This window comes from Physcomitrium patens, chromosome 5, assembly GCF_059467195.1.
Source record: "Physcomitrium patens ecotype Gransden chromosome 5, ASM5946719v1, whole genome shotgun sequence".
Lineage (NCBI taxonomy): Eukaryota > Viridiplantae > Streptophyta > Bryopsida > Funariales > Funariaceae > Physcomitrium > Physcomitrium patens.
In genome coordinates this window covers 2,075,741-2,094,270 of record NC_143414.1, presented here as the reverse complement: position 1 = coordinate 2,094,270, position 18,530 = coordinate 2,075,741, and the positions used below count along the sequence as shown (strand labels likewise).

At 37.2% G+C, this 18,530-nt stretch overlaps 2 protein-coding genes across 5 annotated transcripts; both read right to left on the bottom strand.

Annotated features, from left to right (window-relative positions):
- Nucleotides 1–1,812: 1,812 nt before the first annotated feature.
- Nucleotides 1,813–5,640, bottom strand: LOC112282747 (uncharacterized). The gene is made up of 2 exons (XM_024520798.3): nucleotides 4,175–5,640; nucleotides 1,813–3,859 (listed from the first exon to the last, which is right to left on the bottom strand). The coding sequence occupies exons 1-2, from the start codon at nucleotides 4,367–4,369 to the stop codon at nucleotides 3,176–3,178; spliced, it is 879 nt and encodes a 292-aa protein (XP_024376566.1). The 5' UTR covers nucleotides 4,370–5,640; the 3' UTR covers nucleotides 1,813–3,175.
- A 392-nt stretch (nucleotides 5,641–6,032) lies between these two features.
- On the bottom strand, nucleotides 6,033–12,742 carry LOC112282746 (aluminum-activated malate transporter 4). 4 transcript variants are annotated; one of them, XM_024520795.3, is made up of 11 exons: nucleotides 12,009–12,742; nucleotides 10,450–10,902; nucleotides 9,740–9,931; nucleotides 9,125–9,201; nucleotides 8,713–8,863; nucleotides 8,324–8,476; nucleotides 7,845–8,054; nucleotides 7,376–7,527; nucleotides 6,960–7,039; nucleotides 6,678–6,833; nucleotides 6,033–6,547 (listed from the first exon to the last, which is right to left on the bottom strand). In XM_024520795.3, exons 2-11 carry the CDS (start codon nucleotides 10,789–10,791, stop codon nucleotides 6,195–6,197), a joined length of 1,866 nt encoding a protein of 621 aa, XP_024376563.1. In that variant the 5' UTR covers nucleotides 10,792–10,902; nucleotides 12,009–12,742; the 3' UTR covers nucleotides 6,033–6,194. The 4 variants fall into 4 exon arrangements, with proteins under 4 accessions (XP_024376563.1, XP_024376562.1, XP_024376564.1 ...); XM_024520794.3 differs by having other exon boundaries at nucleotides 10,450–12,742; XM_024520796.3 differs by having other exon boundaries at nucleotides 6,678–6,830; nucleotides 10,450–12,742.
- Between the last annotated feature and the right edge of the window lie 5,788 nt (nucleotides 12,743–18,530).

The following is an 18,530-nucleotide window of genomic DNA, read 5'->3' as shown; positions in this document are numbered from 1 at the left end:
CTTTTAAGTTCTATATATTATAAAATTATTTGAAAAATAAGATAAATAAAATTATTGTAACTTATATCTGAATCAGTAGGAAAAAAAGTGTCAAAAGTTTAGCTTTCATTAGTCATAATGTTTGTTTTAAATTTAGATTAATAGCTGAATTTGTTTTGTCGATGTATTCATGTATTTCTTTCTTTTTCATTCTCTCTCTCTCTCTCTCTCTCTCTCTCTCTCTATATATATATATATATATATCCACATGCAATAAAAGTATCAATATTATTATTTTTTTAATTATTGAAAGTTATATATTTTTTATATTAAGAATTATATTGACTTTATTATAAGTTTAAAACATAATTAAATAACTAAATACTTTTTAATATATTTTTTTATTAAAATAGATAAAATATATATTAATTTTAGCTCATTAAATTAAAAATATCAATTAGTTACTTCATTAAATATCATAAATGTCTATATAAATATGGAAATAGTAGGTTAAAATTTTAATGTAATACATTATTGGATTAATTTAGTATATCTAAATAATTAAGATTTGAGATTACCAACTCTTTAATTTAAATAAACTTATATGCATATAATACAATAAAGACTACTTTCATACTTTTATAGGTCATTAAATGTATATTAACAAAACCTTGCACATATTTAGTTTGCAAATATATATTACATAATATTATTTACATATATGGTATTATCAATAACAATAATGTATTTTTTTTATTATAATAAATATTTATTTTGATAAATCTCATTCAAAGGAGATTAATATTATAAGCTTATTACAAAATTAATCATTTATTCTACCTTATGCTTTATTTTTACAAGTTAAAATAAATTATTTACTTTTTTGTCTTAAATATTCATATAGTCTCGAATTTAAAAGAATGATATCTAATTTGTTGCAAAGGTTGAGAAATTTTACTTACTTAAATTAATATTTTTTTTAAAATAAAACTGCAATCAAATATTAAATTTCATAAAATAAAATAAAAAATTGTAGAACTATGATTTGATATGTTACTATTTTATTGATGAAATTATTTTAAATTACAAAACACGTCAATAAATAGAATAAATAAATTATTTAAGATTTTTTATATAATTATGGGAGCTACAAAGTAAAAAAAAATTAAAAAATTAAAAAAGAAAAAACCATTAATACATTAATAAATAAAAGTAGTTAATTTTTGAAAGTTTATGTTTATCATGCTCATTGTAGTTAACCTATAATTGAATGTGATAATAAGATGTGTCCTTATAAGTGAAATAAAATAAGAAGATAAAACTTTTTCTTCAATTTTTTTATAAAATTGTTAGAATTAAAGATTTACTGATTTTATTTCGGTTTTTCTTTTTTTTTCTTTTTTTTTCTGATAGTCAATGTTGTATTTTCTGTACAATGGTAGTTAAATCTAAAGAAAAACCAATTATTAGTTCTACATAGATGAAAAATAATACCATACAAATTATTACTTGCACATGATTTTTTTTAAAGCTTTTGTAGTCTATATCTAAAATTATGGTCTTTAGGGGTTTAATAAAATAATATTGACCTATTAATCATAATTCTGAGAAAATTTTAAAGCTTTATAAGGTTAGTATATTAATAGCATATGATTTCGATATGTTAAAAATCATTGGGTTTAAATAATTTGTTTCAAGAAAAAAAATAAAATTACATTTAAAAAAAAATACATAACTCAAATTCAATAATATACATGTTGTGGTTGTTGGTTTTTCTTTTCTTTTTCTTTTCTTTGCTTTTCTTTTGATCATAAATATGACATTCTTTAGAAATTAGAAAATTATAACACTTTCTGCTTAAAAGTACGAAGATGACACAACTGTCTATTCATAATAAAAACAGAGATCCCCTAATCATCGTTCTAATTAACAAATTTAAGTCCGCTACAAACGGACGAAAACCATCCACATCCAGTGCTTCAACAGACTACATTCGCTCCGGCACAACACTCCGGCACACATCCGACATGGATGAATGAGGGTCGCAATGGGTCAAGGCAATGAATGAAGAATGAGAAATTGACGAGGCAACGTCATTCCGGCACACAGGTGCACATTACGCCATCGACGACGGAATTCCGGAACGAGTAGTAGTCGTGGAGGTAATAACTGCCTGCAATTACGCCGCGGAATGGTCCGAGTCTCATTCTTCAGTTGTCGCATGCCGTTGTTCAGCTCCTCGCCGCGTGTGTGTGTGCGCTGAACGCTCGGCCGTGGTTTTGCAAAATGCTTTGTTGCTCGGGTGATTGGAGCTCTTGGACGAAGAGACGTGGTCGGATCCTGGGGTCAGTGCTCACTCCAGCAGTAGCAGTAGCTCCAAGGGTTGCGCACTGAGATTCGACGTGAATTAGGCCTGAGCATGATTGGTCAGGTCTGCAAAAGCGCGCGTCTCGGGGCGCGTTGGCGGGGAACTTAGAGTTGCGTGATGTGGAGAGTGAGCAGCGCGCACTGCGGACTGCCTCGATAGAGCTCGAACGCGTACTTCGCCCACCTCCGCTTCGTCACCAGCCTGTGAACACCGCCACTCCTCCGACAATACGTGGAGGATGTGCTAGGAGTCGACGTATTGCGTCTAGTACACGCAATGATGCACAAGCAAGCGTGCGAGATGCCAGAACGAGGCTCTTCGGGTGGCCGGAGGCCGAGAGTTATTAGGGGCTTCGTGATGGACACTCGTGTGATGTGGCGGAGCCCGGTCCGAGAAGGATGCTTCGTCAGCGTCTCGTACATTGCAACCAGATTTCACCGAGAATTTACCTCGTCAGCCTCCCGCGAGCAGATTGACACCAGTCTAGCAATGCCTAGACCACTCATCAAGCCATCCGGGAATAACAATTCATGTAGAATGCGTATGCATGATCCCGAGCTTTGCAAAACCGCCACCGGCAGTTGCCACCGAAATAACTCAATTGGTTTTCACTCATATTTCAATGCCGCTATTCGATGTAATCATAAAGCATCATCGACGCACTAGAGAAAACATAGGATTGAAGCAAGACAATGCAGCCAAATGTGTCACCAATCACGCATTGAATTATGCATCGCGTGCTGGTATGTAAGGAATTGAGCATTCCCGCTGGATGGTGGTGTTTAAAAACACCAGTTTGGTTGCGGTAAGAAGAAAAAAACAAGGAACTCACTTCTTTGCTTTCTTAGCAGGCGACGCAGCAGCTTTGGACGTCTTTTGCTTGGCTGCGGGTTTCGTGACCTTGGACGATTTCGTGGTCTTCACCGACTTCGGGGCCTTCTTCGGAGTAGTCATCTTCCTCACAGTCGGGGGCTTTCGTCCTGTTACGGGCTTCTTCGCAGGTGCTGAAACCGCTACAGCCTTCTTTGCAGTAGCAGATGACTTGGTTTCGGCCTTCTTCGGTGCTGGCGCAGCAGCTTTGCGGGTAGTAGCCTTCGGCTTGGCAACTTTGGTTGGCGTCGCATCTGGCTTCGGCGCCTTTGACATCTTAGCGGGCTTTGCACTTGCGGCCTTGGGCTTAGCAGCAGCTCCCCCAGCGGTTTTGGTTTTCACACGACCTGCCGCAGGTTTCTTGGCAACTTTTGCCTTCGCTGGTACCTTCGCGGGAGCTTTCGAAGCGCTAGACGGCTTCGCCGCAGCCTTAGCGGGCTTCTTTATCTCGTCTGAAAGTTTGAACGAGTTCTTCACCTTCACCAGCTTGCCGGATTTTGTCAAATTTCGCAACTGGATGGTCAATGTCTTCTTGAAGTTGGGAGGAAGGCCTGTCTTATACTTGTCTTCCAAATATTTCGCAATAGCGTACTGGCTAGACCCAGTACGCTCTTTTAATGCACCGATAGCCTCCACCACCATCTGCAACCATCACACATTTGCAGCCATGAGCACACAGCAACCTGGTGATGTTGCAGCGACATGTCAATCTCAGCTACGTCACATGACCGTCCTACCAACCGCAGGAAGGACACACTCCAGACGAACGAAAGCTGAACTAACACAACAGCAAAGCATGAAGCTGATTATCCAACTCCCGAACCACTCGCTTCAAGACAGCATCACGGACATCGAACATCGCGACCAAGAACGCCACGAATCTTCACAAAATATTACACCATGACTCTCACCAAGTAAACGGTTTCTTTCAGCACTGAAGATGGAGGTGGAACTCACCAAGAGGTATGATGGGTGTGATGCAGGCGCCTTGGGAGGCTTCGGTGCCTTCACCTCTTTCGTTTTCTTCACCAGGGGAGCCTTGGCCTTTTTCTCTCTAGTCACCTTCACAGGCTTCTCATCCACCTTGGTTTCCTCCACCGGCTCGGATGCAGGGGCAGGGTCAACCGCTGGGGCGGAATCGGCGGCAGCCATTGCAGAAACGGAGACAATTACCTTTAAGAGCACACAGACCAAAGACGCACCGGCGTGTAGCTAACGAGGAACCCTAAATGAAAACGAAGCGAGAACGTAATTTTTTTTCGTTTTAAGCTCAAGTCCAACTTGAACTGCCCAAAAAGGCGAAACTATAACCGAACAAACGCACGATCACAAGTACAATTACGACGCACGGCCGTTTCACGACAACAAAAACCTTCCCACAGCAACAGCAGCACCGAAACACGAATGCAAAGTGGCAAACACTACCCTCCGAGATGGAGAACGTAGAAAACACGTAACAGACGCGACCGAGGGTATTGTCGGATACGAAAACAGCGTGGAGAGAGCGCAAATGGCCACCAAATTGGGCGCGAACTAGATGGATGGGAACGCAGCGAAGACGGCAACAAGGAGAGACCGTCAGCCGACACAGATGCAGGGACGCGGAGTGCGAGAATCGAGACGGAGATGGATGTGGTGCCAGGGGGGGGAAAACAAAAAACACAACACAGTCTAAGTGCAACGAGGAAGAGTAGGTTGTAGAAGAAGGCGCCCTTCCTTCACCCCTCTCTCTCTCTCTCTCTCTCTCTCTCTCCACTGCAGGGCGCTGCTGTTCTCCACTCTGCTCCAATGCAAGGGAACATCCCCGCCCCACATTTGAATTGCTGGGATCGCCTTCGTACGCTACGCTCCCCATCCTGGGAACGTCCACGAGGCTTGGAGCGCGGCCGCTTTCCCACGGGCGTGGCGGGGTATCTCATCGGGCTTCTTCAAATCTCCAAAAACTGTAAAATATCCCAGATATCCACTTTTTCGTAGATTCCCCGAGCGTCTCTACTCTACTGGTTGGAAATAGCGGGATCTTCGCTGGGAGCGTGTTCCTTACGAGGGGAGCTTCGTTCCCCATGTGCGACGATAATCCTCGTAAGCATATCGATGCCCTTAGGCAGTTTAATGAACAGTGGGTCCCTTAAGTGAGACAAAAGGCAATATCTGTGGCTAAGTTGCTTGAGATTTTGAAACTAACATCCCCTGAAAAGTGTTAATACCTCATGCTGAGTAGTTAGAGCCGCAATCCACCGATATTAGGGGATTCCAAAAGCTTTTGGAGGTTAATTGTTCACCTGGAAGAATATGGTAAAATGTTCGATGGGTAAAACTCCAAAGATGTGAATTTAGTTTAAAGACCCACCCACCCCCCTGAAACTGCTATTCTAGAGAGTGATGATGGAGAGAGATAATAAAGCGACTAACTTGGGTTACTGGTTTAAGGTGGTTTCCCAGACATGACGAAGGCAATCTCTAGCTGCTTTTTCTTGGGTACGATTTGTGGACTGTATGAGCCTATCCCTAGCAGAAACATAACATGAGATATGCTTCGTAGGAGGAGGTGGTATCGTGGCTTTCCAAAATGACATTGCACCGTCTACACAGCGCTTGTAATACGGTGCACTGGAAAGGAAGTAAGTTGAAGTTGAGGTACCTGAATTCTAGCACTCACAACCATTTCTCAGAAAGCAAGATTGGCAGGGATTGCAGACCAGAAACCCAGCTAAACGGCGCGGAAGTATTTAACATACGACCCAACCTTGCTCTTGAGCGGAAACAAGAGCAGGTCTCCAGCCTGAAATCACTAAATGATAAAATACGCATTCAATGATCAAAGGAATCTTCCTGAAAGGAAAGAAGCTGACCAACCGCAGGCCAGTAGAGAAAGGTACAACGTTCTGTGGTATACCACTTTTGTGGTTCGAGGGCCTAAAAATTAAAATCCAAAACCAACCCAGGCGAGCTAAGCACTGGAAGAATGGAGCAGCCCTCATGAATCAGTAGTCACCGAATCTAAGTGTGTTCGCCTCTCAGTGTTTTCTCTTCTAGAGCGTATCCTACCATCGCCAGTAAAGCCAGCCTTCTCGCCCAAAGTGTTGACGCAATTGACCAGCAAGTTCAACTTGGCTGCAAACTCTACCAAACCACACACAAACTGAACTAATGATAAAACTGCAATTCCTCCTGGAACTGGAACCATTAATTGCCGACTACTTGGTTTTCGGTTGATCCGATCAGCCAGTGAGCCCTGCTGGGAAGAAGGGGTAATTGGTTCCATGTACGTGAGATCCACTGAAGGACGATGCCTTTCTTGCAAGTCCGAAGGAGTACTTTGAAGCAGGCCTGCGTTTTCAAGACCTGTTAAGTCCAATCTAGCTTTGACTGCACAATTAACCTGAAATGTAAACGCAAATGCATATAAAAATAAACGCAAATGCATAATAAAAATAAAAATTGCTGTGAGTTAACGTACTGCGCTCCGGCGTCACACGGCTCTGATGGTTGTATGAGTCCGTGTGTAGATACCCATCATCAAATCCCTCTTCTGCCTGCATTACTGGAAACGAGAACTCCACAGATTCATCATCCTCTGTTGAAGCTCGCTTCCCCTCTACTGATTCAGTCGCTGCTTCAATAATAAAAAGAACCAATACTTTTGTCAATGTCATGTGATGCAACCATTACCTGCTTTTTATCAAACCAAGAACAATGGAGAGCACAAACCTCAGCATTGTCAACAATGCATAATATGTACCTGCAGATCGTCTTGCTTTACTGCTAGACATACTGGCTCTAGCTCTTTCATCGTCGTCATCCAAATAAGTCTCCACCCACCTGGTCAGGTAATGTAGTGTGCACATCAAAGACCAAGATATTAATTTAAAGAGAGTTGGAATTTAAATTGGATTCGGAAGATTAAATGCATCTCTGCGGTCAACTGTGATAGACTAATCGAGATGGGTTAATCCCGAACCGACAGAATTCGGTGCATGAATGACATTCACAGCATCAAATGCTCCCAAAGCATTGATACACACGCCAAGGCACAAATCGACGTTCGCCCAAAAAATGACTACCGTGGAAAAATCGAAAGTTTTGTGATCAATATGTGAAAAACTTCATTTGGCAGTGGGGCAAACGCCAGTATCAATTTCAAGATCTAAAGCATACCTGTCCGTTTCAGGAGTCGGAGTTATCAACAACATTGCATTCTCCTGCAGTTCTTTCTGCAGATCCAGGGCTGCAGTTTCTACAGCACTCATGTAGGGCCGAAGATTCACCAGTTTCATTTCTGTTATGCTCTCTCCCATTGCCTCTAATACCTGGAGGATGGATCAACAGAAGTTGTAGGAGCGTTAATTAGCAATTGAAGATGCAAGGTGGAATTCAGTTTGGTCATTGTAGAATATTTCAGGGCTGCAAATGTTTTCCGAAGTGAAGGTGCCTCCTTGCAACCAAGGCCCTTGATAGCCAATGGATTTAATTCTACTTGCAGGTTTGTGTTCAATTGCCCTGTTTCATCCTAACTGACATGTCCTTCACCATTATGTAGCAGCCTTTCCTACTTTGTACACCATGATCACCAGCTCCAAATTCGACTACGGTCTGTACATGTCAAAGTATAGAATGATATGCATACCTTGATGGCTTCTTCAACGAGGCGAATCATAGGGCGAGCTAGAAGTTGACGTACATGAACAGGGCATTGAATCTCAGAGCGAAGACAGCCATCCATGGCTACCACTGCGTACATACAATGCCGGCAATACTGCGAAATGTCTTTGTACAGACCCCATGGATACTTCAATCTGAATAGACCATGAGGCGGTTCATACACCACCAAATCATGCTGCATAGGCGCAGAACTGATTATGCATCATTGTAAACACTAACTGATTAACGCACTACGGAACCAAAGTAGAAAAATAATAACTTGGGACATGAATGAAATGTGGCTTCATGTCTCAACGAGAAGGGGTATCATGCACAAGCATGAAAATGATAGATGAAAGAACTGATACAAGAAGGGAAGAGGTTGCTGGAATGCAAGCTTGCGCGCCACCCAATAAATTATGCAATAGGTGAGTCCTTGCAGTGACAGTACGGAAAGAAACTAACCAGTGCATCTTCACTAGCTTTCGCAAGAATAACGGTTTTGTAGCCCTCATACACAGCATCTTCAGGTTCAGATCCCTCTATAATTTTCTCAAGATCTGCCATCCGATTTCCTGCTATATATGCTTGAACACATGCGTCCAGGGCAACCGCAATCTGCAAAACCAGGGTTTTTTTCACATCGATCACCAAGATTAGCCTCGGAAGGGGATGTTGAACACTGGCACCACTACCCACCAGATGTGATCATTTCACCACTATACGCATCTTTAAGTGGTACACCGCCTTTGCAATCCAAACAGTGAGAAAAGTGTGCGATTCTACATTCGGAGGATGAGGTGAGGAAAACACGATGAACATAACAATGAAAAGTACACAGCTCGTGAACTTACTTTGTCAAAATGTGCAGCAACCACCTCATGCAGCTCCTTTCCTGCAAAATTTGGCTTAATACCTATGTTGGTCCCAACTGAAATGGCAAACCCCACAACAATAAGCAACATTCGAAAGCCCGCGAGCTTTGGTCCCTCATGTGTGCGATACCTGACGGCAAAAGTAGACGAAAATCACAGGTGATACATTTGCTTGAGGTTACAAAAATTATCTAAAAATAAAAACAGACAAAAAATATGTATTGGAAATTGAACACGAACTTCATCTGAAATGTCCAATTTACACACAACAAAAACCAACTCAAAAAGGTTGCCCCACTGTTGTGTCTACTGCAAGAGAAAACATTTAGAGCATCAAGATAAAAACGTCGAAGTAAAGAACAAGTGTAGGTGACGTCGAAAAGGCACTCACTCAATCAATGTCAGCAACCCAAAAGTAATAAGCCCAACAAGTGCAGCATAATCACACTTCTCCTTCACAATTGGCAGCTGCAGAGAGCAACAGGATTGTTTGACACCGTGATTGGCATGTGTAACTTTTCACATCATTTACAACAGTTTAATATTTCTCGTAAAGAAAAAGAATGAACTTCACACCTACGTAAAGTTTAATACGCGTGCTGTGATATAAGTCTATGTATGGATATGAGTTATTTTTACAAGATTTAGCATAACGACATGTAAGTTGGCTCCCTTAGTCAATCCAGACAAGACATGGATAGGACCATGCACAAGTAATTTTCGGTTAATGTGACTTCTACTGTTGATTCTATGATTCGCAGTAATAATCTTGAGAAAAACGACGAAGTTAGGCTTTGAACCCAAAAATAATCGTGGCAGCATGCCAAAGATCCTCACATTCTGAAACTTTCCGTGGCCTAGTTCGTTCTCTATCAACACTAGCATTACAGGTGCAGATAGAGACGATAACTATGCCATAACTAATGGCACATTTCTGATCCAATGCAGCTAGAAAACCTCATGGTATCTATAAAGGGAAATTCTTAGGTACGGATGTAAATCGTACCTGTCTAAAAAAACCAATGATCCATGACCCTATAAACAAGAACACAGGGATCACATACACCTCGGCTCGTCCAGACGCTTCCGCAATTTCAGAACATGCAAGCGCGAGTAAAATTGCGGACACAGATCCGATCAGGCGTTGAATTCCCTTGGACAATATAGTGCCCACCTTAGGCTCATAAATAATAATAACCTGCATTTCACATAAATCATGATCTAAGCTTTTGTTCAATACTGATCAATTACGCTCAGTAAAAACAATTAGGTGCACTTGGTGCTTGTAATCGATATTCAAGGCCGTTGCAGCTGATCGCAGAAAAACCATCGGAACAAGAGCAGATGAGAAACTACGACGCATCTGGCATCAAATATTCGACCTCTCCGATAGGTTTCGAGATTTTAATCAATGAGAAGCACCTGCTACTTTACTTACTCACAGGAGTTTGTGAGATGACAAGTGAGACAAAAACTTCTGTAAAAAAAAGGCTTACAAAAAACCGTAATCAATCATGTTTTCCTTCAAGAGGTACGACCTTTTATTGGATACCCGCAAATTTAATATAAATTAGCAATTTATATTAAATTTAAATTTAAATTTAAAATAGTAAACAAAGGCATTAATTCATTCGATCTCATCTGGCAGAACTAAAACGTGTGTACATTGGCACGGATTCCACTGTAGCGAATGGTAAATGAGGCGAAAGCACTTACTGAGATAATAAGCCACACGCTGTTTATTCCAAAATAGTCGTACAGGGGTCTAACGAGAACCGGTATTGAGCTCAATGCCATTGCTACTGCAATCTTGAACCCATACCATTGCTCGTCTGTGTGGGCTTTCAAAAATTGTCCAGCTCGTCGAATTTTCTGCTGCAGCTTCTCCTTCCTCGTAATTCGTCGAGGACCACCTTCAATGGAGTCTACCCGCGTCAGGGTCGGCTCCACCTTCACTTCGATCGCTTCTGTGCCAGTTGATTTCAAATTCTCAGGTGGTGCTTGAGGAACCGGAGGACTCTGTGGAATTCTTTCACTGCTTGTATCATGCTGATACATAGTTACCACATGAGCCGTGACTTCCGACCTTCCACAGAAGAGTCACATACCCTATTCAATCCCCGATTGCTTCGAGCGCCCCACAAAAATGGATGTCTCCCAAAAGTTGCACTGCGGTGTAGAGTTCAAAATGCTGGCATAAAATTAATATTGGTGGATTCGACCGAATGCTGCTGGTTTCATTCCTAGCTCGACCATCTTGCAAGACAAGAGTACATGTTCGCTTAACGGTTTAGAAGTTCGCTATCAACGAATCAACGCATCATTCTGGTGAATTTTTAGTACTGCCGGCGTTGGCATTGCAACAAGACCGCTTCGAGGGACAGACTCTGCGGAACGACAATATCGTATTTCGAAGTTGCAAACGAGTAATAATTACAAGAGACTGAAAGGACAACAGAGAGGAGTTAAGACTGGCGCATCTGGACGGTGCAAGGCCAAAACCAGGAACAACAACAAAGAGCATTCCCTGCCGCTTCTCATAAAATATTCCCATTTGAAATTCAAGTGAGCTCCAGCTTGGCGGGAATCAGGTCACTCCGACGCCCCTCACAGTGCCATGGGAAAAGATGCATATGGGCACATGTCCCGAGGGAAACATACAGCACGCATACCAGCTGCGAAGCCTTACGAAAGTTACTCTGGCAGCTTCAACGACTAAGACAAACTAGATCGAATAACAAGCCCGAAATTCCAACCAAAGCAACAGTCCCCGGCTCTGCAACACCGTCGAAACCAAGCGCACGGAATGACGAAAGAAATACCTCGGGGGCGGAATAACCCTCAAAACCTCGCCAAAACCCTTCAACTTACCCCGCAAAAGCACAAATACATCTCCCGTACCTCAAAAGCCCGCTAAGGAAACCGCACCAGACCCACAAGACTTGACACACCACTACGCGGTGATCCCAGTCAGTTCACAACCTACAGCACCCAGAGGGAAAAAAGAATTGGAAAGAAAAAAAAAGGGGGGGTAATACTACAACGCTGCCCTCGCAAAAGCAGGAAGAGGAAATTGCATTGCTGCAATAGGAAAGGTCGCACGCGGATGCAAGGGAGCGACGAAACAGAGCCACGTGAGCTAACAAAACAATGTGGATCCGACGAAGAGGGGCGAAGCCAGGAGGAACTCTAAACGAGCAGCATTTAAAGTTGCGACGTGGAACCAGACGAGTTCAACTCGGAGCAGTGCAGAACCGTCGCGTTCGACTTCTCACCCATGTTCCATTATCCCTTCCCCACCACCACAGCTGCTGCTTCCCCAAATTTGGGCCCTGTCTGCATGTAAGCAATGCAAAGCCAAGCAAGCGAGAGCCCCTTCACCCCCAAGTGTCGCCACCTTCTTCTCTTCACTTCTCTTCACTCTCCTCCTCAAATCCTGCTGCACCTCTCTTTCTCTCTTTCGGGTCTTCTTCAGCACCAACAACAACAGCACTCCACCCTACTACGACATTAAGCAGGCATCATCGTCGTCGTCGTCGTCGTCGTCGTCTTCTTCTGCTTCAACAAGTGGCAAATTGTGGTCTAGGTCATGAGCTAGAGAGCGTTTGATTTTGTGGGTTTTGAAATAGAGCGATCGACAGGGCAGACAGACAGAATAGCAATCAATCCGACCAGACTTTATGACAATGTGGCGCCCTCAATTTCGCTCCCCCTCCCTCCGTCCCGCCCCCGCGCCATGCCGTTCTGGGGTATTCGAATGCATTTGTGTATCATGTTGCACCGATACCGAATCGTATGTTTAGTTGCATTCGTCCTCGTGTATGTAGGTATATGTATGTACTGTTGTGTATCCACCGAGTGCTCGCTACCACGTGGTTTCGTCGCTTTCCGTGGATGGATGTGGATGTGGGTGTGTTTTCATCCATTCGCGGCGCGCTTTCGTTGGACTAACTCTCGGAACTAACTAACTAATCCCAATGGTTTTTTAAAACCCTAACTCCAAGCCCTTGTGGTATGTTATAGTTTTATTTATTTATTTCTTATATATTTAATAACCTTTTTAATAGAAATTTGCTTTTTGGCTTTCTAGTCTAGTGGGGATGTGGAATTTTTTTGTGTTGTGATGGGTGTCTTTGTACGTTGGATGATGTTTTGGGTTTTAATGTGAAGTGCTAATTTGGTCTTTTGTGTTGTTACTGTCTTGTGACATGGCTTATATTGTTATTGTATTTAAGTATATCTATATGTAGTGTTTATCAATAAACATGTAGTATTTTTTTTTTTTACAATATGGTTTTTAAATAATCATTAATACTAAATGAATGTAAAAACGGTTGGCTTTTAATGGTTTTCATGTATGCTGATGATTCTTGTATATTTTTACACGTTTCTTTGAGAAGTAAAAAATTCACATTATATATATATATATATATATATATATTCATATATATTAAGTCAAGAATATATTAATAAAAAAGTGATAACAAAACAACAAAAAAAATATAATCCATATGAAAATACTTTTTGTCATAATGAATTTTACTCAAATTCTATATATAACATTTTAAAATTTTTAAGCAATATCTATATATATATATATATATATATATATATGAATATATATTGCAAATATACATACTGATGTTTAAAATACATTGCATGGATACACCCACATCAACAAATTACATAGAAAGCATGTAAAAAAATAAATCTATGACAGATATAAAGCATTGGGGGGTCATACAATAAATTATCACACCCATGATACTATAACATAGTATTCATGTTAAAAACACAATTTGAAATTATTTGTGAAGTTGTTTGCTAATAAAATTCATCTGTTTGTTTGTTCATTCAGTCTTATATATATATATATATATATATATGTATTAATCATCAAGACTTGTTTTATTATTATTAAGATTTAGGTGGTGGTTGTTATCAGAGTAGCTGCCACATTTTAACCTCATAACACACATACTTCTGATACCAAAAAATAACTTATTAACAAAGACATGTTTTCATGAGCACGTCTATTATTAGTAGAGAGATCTGTCCTTGGCCCATTTCAAGTTACACACTAATCTCATCACTTGCTAATGCTTGCCCTCATTAAAATTCAAAGAATTTTTTTAATAAATAAAAATAAACAGTAAAAAATACATAAGATCAATCATGTGTATGTATCTCACTCCTATTTAAAAACACATCATTTTGGTTTTGCAACACATAGATTGTAAAAAGTAGTATAAAGATTTTTTAAAAGGTAAAAATAAAGTAAAAGACATGTGTCAAAAAAGCAAATATGTGTGTGTGTAAGAGAGATAGTGGTCCCCCTTGTAGGTATCCAACATGGCTTGCACCCACACTAATTGGCCTTATGATGCATTAAGTTGGTGGGGAAGAAGTACATGGATTTTTTGAGGTAGGGAAAGGGAGCATAGAGCAAGCAAGCAAGCATTAGACCTCTTTTTGAAAAAGCCACAATGAGATGGAAAATTTTGTTATGTGAAGAGTATTGAATGGATGGATGGATAGATAGAATGGATGGATGGATAGATAGAATAGATGGATGAAGTTAGGGTTGTTTTTTAGTAATGTGGGGTTTTTAAAGGCATTTTTGAAGGGCAATATTGAGTTTGATAATTAACATTTTTGTGATTGTGGTGGTTTTTGATGTTAAGCTTGCACTTGAGATTGTGGCTTTATTGGGTGTGTGTTGTCCATTGATAACTTGGATTAGGGCATAATGTTGGTCTTTGGATGCACTTGAGTATCAATGCCTGGGTATGGGTGGATCCCCTTCATTGCAAGAATTGTGAATTTTCTACCCATAAGATTCAATTGGTTAAATATATTTTGATATTTGGTGTAGCAAAAAACTAAATAAAATCTAATAACATTGTTAAATCAACAATGAACACACAAACAATGCAAATACCATAGTTCCAACCAATTTTTTTAATGATAAATTTATCTTAATAGGTGTTATCCATGTATCAATCAACAATAGATGGATATTTAGCATTCTTATTCGATTATTCACTAAACATTTATTATTGGATAAAGTTTCATATATTCTTATACTTAATTAATAGAAATGGAGGATTTTATTATATGTATAGAGAGTATTTTTGTTTTTTCAAACTACATATCAAATAGAAAATTGTTTTATACATTTTTATTGCTTAAGTTGAATGTCTTCTATTAAAATATATCTTTAAACAAAAAATTCGATATTTTATAATACAATATGAAAATTTGTTTTTTTTGTTTAATCTTAATTTTTATATTATAAAAAATATAATTTAAATTTTATTTTAGTAGTATTACTAGAAAAGAAATTTAAAAAATAATAAAAGATATAAATATATATCATATGTACTATCTTTATATATATATATATATATATATATATACATATCTCTTTTTTTATGTATGTACATGAATATTTATTTTCAGATTTGAATGGTTTTGATTATGTAATTAATTATTATTTAAATGAAGGTTGTAAAATTGTGGATTTAAAAGCTACTCTTTTTAAAAAATCTAATTTTTTATTGAATATTTTTTTTGTAAAAGTGAAATATACACAAATGATCAAAATAGAATATCATGACATATATATTTTCGACTTATTATGTTAAAATAATTTTTTTCTATAAAATATTTCTTATATTGAATGTCTTAATAGCATGAATATTATTTGCTACTCTTGTGACATATAAGATGTCAAATATAATTATCATATCTATATATATATATATATATATATATATTTATAGTCTTAACATTTGAATTCTTGCTGATTTTACATTAATTATTTAGTAAGGGCCCATCTTTTAAATATTAGCATTATTTGAATTTCGAATTTTTTAAGAAAATAAAAATAAAAATATTATATTATTGTGATGTTTATGCATTCTATTTGTAACAAAATGGCATTGTTAAATTTCTTAAATAACCAAATTCTTCAAACATAATCCATTGTATTATTTATGTATTAACTTTTAACATTTTCTCATGATTGTCACGTGATATAGCATTGGGTGCCAAATCTCGTCAAATATATGTAGTTTAGTTTGGTTAGGGGTTTTTCATCCATTGATAGTTTTTTTGTTAGTTGACTTTGTTCATATCAATTAGGATTTGAATACTCACATTGAAAAAAATCCATGATTTTTATAAATTTAACATCACCATTTGGTTTTGAAAATGCTCTCTTTAGACTAAATAAGATTGCAATTCTTTAAATCTCATTTCAATCTTTGGTAATAACTTCTAAAGTCAATAGTATTTAGTCTTAAAACATATTGTGATTTTAAATAAATTCAATGAAGAAAATATATTTAGATATAGTTTTTTTTTTTTTTTTTTTTTTTTTCTTTTAATAAAAAAAAATCAACCATGATACAATAAAATTTTAATTTGATGCAACATAAGTTGATAGTTTATTTTTTAATTCAAACATAAGATAATATAAGATCTTAGTTTTTTTTCTATATGAAAATGAATGATTTTTTAACATCTAATAACTATTTAATCAACTCATTGTAATTCAAAATGAATACAATAATTTTTTGAGCTGATATAACATTAGTATTTTAAAAAAAAATGTTTATTGGTATGGCAAGGGTAAATTAGAATAAAATATTGATTTGCATAGAGTGAGTATGTGAGAAGATTGATTTAGAAACTTAATTTATAAATAAATAAATTGGTTACTTTAAATTATATGCATATATTTATCATTGTAAATTATATATAATATTGCAAAAAGTTAGATGTGTTGCAACTTGACTTGCATTAATTGTAATAATAATTTATCTTAATCCATACTGAATTCATTCCAACTTCTATTGAATTTTTTTTTTGGCTTCTTTTGTGTTGAAATGAACAGTTTTTGTCCTCTTATTTTATTTTATTTTATTGCTTTTAATTGTTTCATCATGTAGTTAAAAAAATTAAAAGATTATGAATCTATTCACAAATAATTCAAAATTTAATCTTGTTAATCTTATTCATCTTTAAGAGAATTTTTAGCTCTTAAAGATAAAGAAGATTTAAGAATAAATCCGTAAATAAAAAATAAGAATCAAGATAAAATTTTCTTTTTTAATAAATTATCATTTATTATATGAATAGATTTTATTATTGAAACATTCAATAATGTGTTATACAAGCTATTTATTTCTATTTAAAATATTAGTTTTTTTGTTGTTTTAAAGTAAATGTCTTCTAAGCTTTTACAAAAGTATTTAAAAAAAATTAAAAATTCCTTTATGATAGCAATTTAAGAAAAAATTATACATAAAGTTTCAAAAATATAGTTACAACCAATGTATAGGACATGTCTTTTCAGGCGATAAATTGTTAAAAAAAATATTTTACAAATAAAAACTAAAAATATGAATTTTTTATATTAATTAATTAAATATATCAATTAATATAAGTCATATAAATAGAAAAAATTTATCCACTTTTAAAGAAAAAATTTTATGTTAAGAAAGTTTTTCATATCATGTCTACATTGCATAGAATAAAAGAAAAAATAAATAGGAAGAATCTACAAAAATGCAATCATTAGCAGCCAGATTTTGTAATCGACAAGAACAATGACAAAATAGAAACTCATGTGCCTCAGTCAAAAACAATTGATAGTCTTCATTATCTGATCAGACAGATTCACTAGGATTTGTAACTTTGTATTTCATTCGTATCAAATAAATCTCTTTTGCATATCCATGCACATAATTAGAATAATATTAACATATCTTTCTATCTATCTCCATATTGATATATTTATATATATATATATATAATGATAGAGCTCTTTTTTGCATTTCTATGTGCTTTTTTTGTTTGCTTCTTTTTTCTTTTTTTTCGTTTTTTAGTATGTCATATTTGAAGTTCACACCATGCACATAGTGATCACAACAATCACCTCATTCAAACACCCACAACACTCATCAAAATAGACTTCACAACACTCACATTCAACATGACAAATCTCCATTTCACTCATCAATTCTACAGAAAAAAATTAAAATTAAAAAATTGTAGTAAAGGTATTTCTGAGCTCATCCTCTCATAATACCTGGTTGACACTCATACTTTAGACATACTAACCAACACAAAGCTCTTCTACATCTAGATTAAGAAAACAGTTTATTTATACAGTCCCCAACACCAGACAAGTGCAAATCAGTGTGGACTTCAATGACCTTTCGCATTGCTAGCTCTGAACATCAGCTTTCACTGCAGGTTGGAAACTCATGAAGTTGAATATACCTTTTTTTTTTTCTTTTTTTCTTTTTTCTTTTTTTCTGTGTGTGTAATTTTTGTTTTGTTTTGTTTTGTTTGCGTTAATTCGGAAGAAAAGGACGTGACGAAATCATACGGAGCTCATAGTTGCTCGACAGATATAACAGAGCCTCGTACCCACACTAGTAGTACACGCCACCATGGACAGATCCTCACGACCTGCACAAATGATAGACTAGTACAAACTTACAGAAAAAAACACACCTTCGAAAAACACAACCCTCGGCTTCAAAAGCCTTGCAGCCTGAATATATGTGTAGAAACTGTGCATATATATATATATATATATATACATATACATATAGTCTTGCATTGTTGTGGGACCCTGTTCAGCTACAGCGAGTTGCTTGATCCTGAAACTAGATGATGATCCAGAGCAGCAAAGAAAGATGTGAGATCTAGTCTCAAAATGCAACTGACGTGGATTCTACACATTTTCATGTACAACAGTGGAGATGAAAACCGAAAGGAAG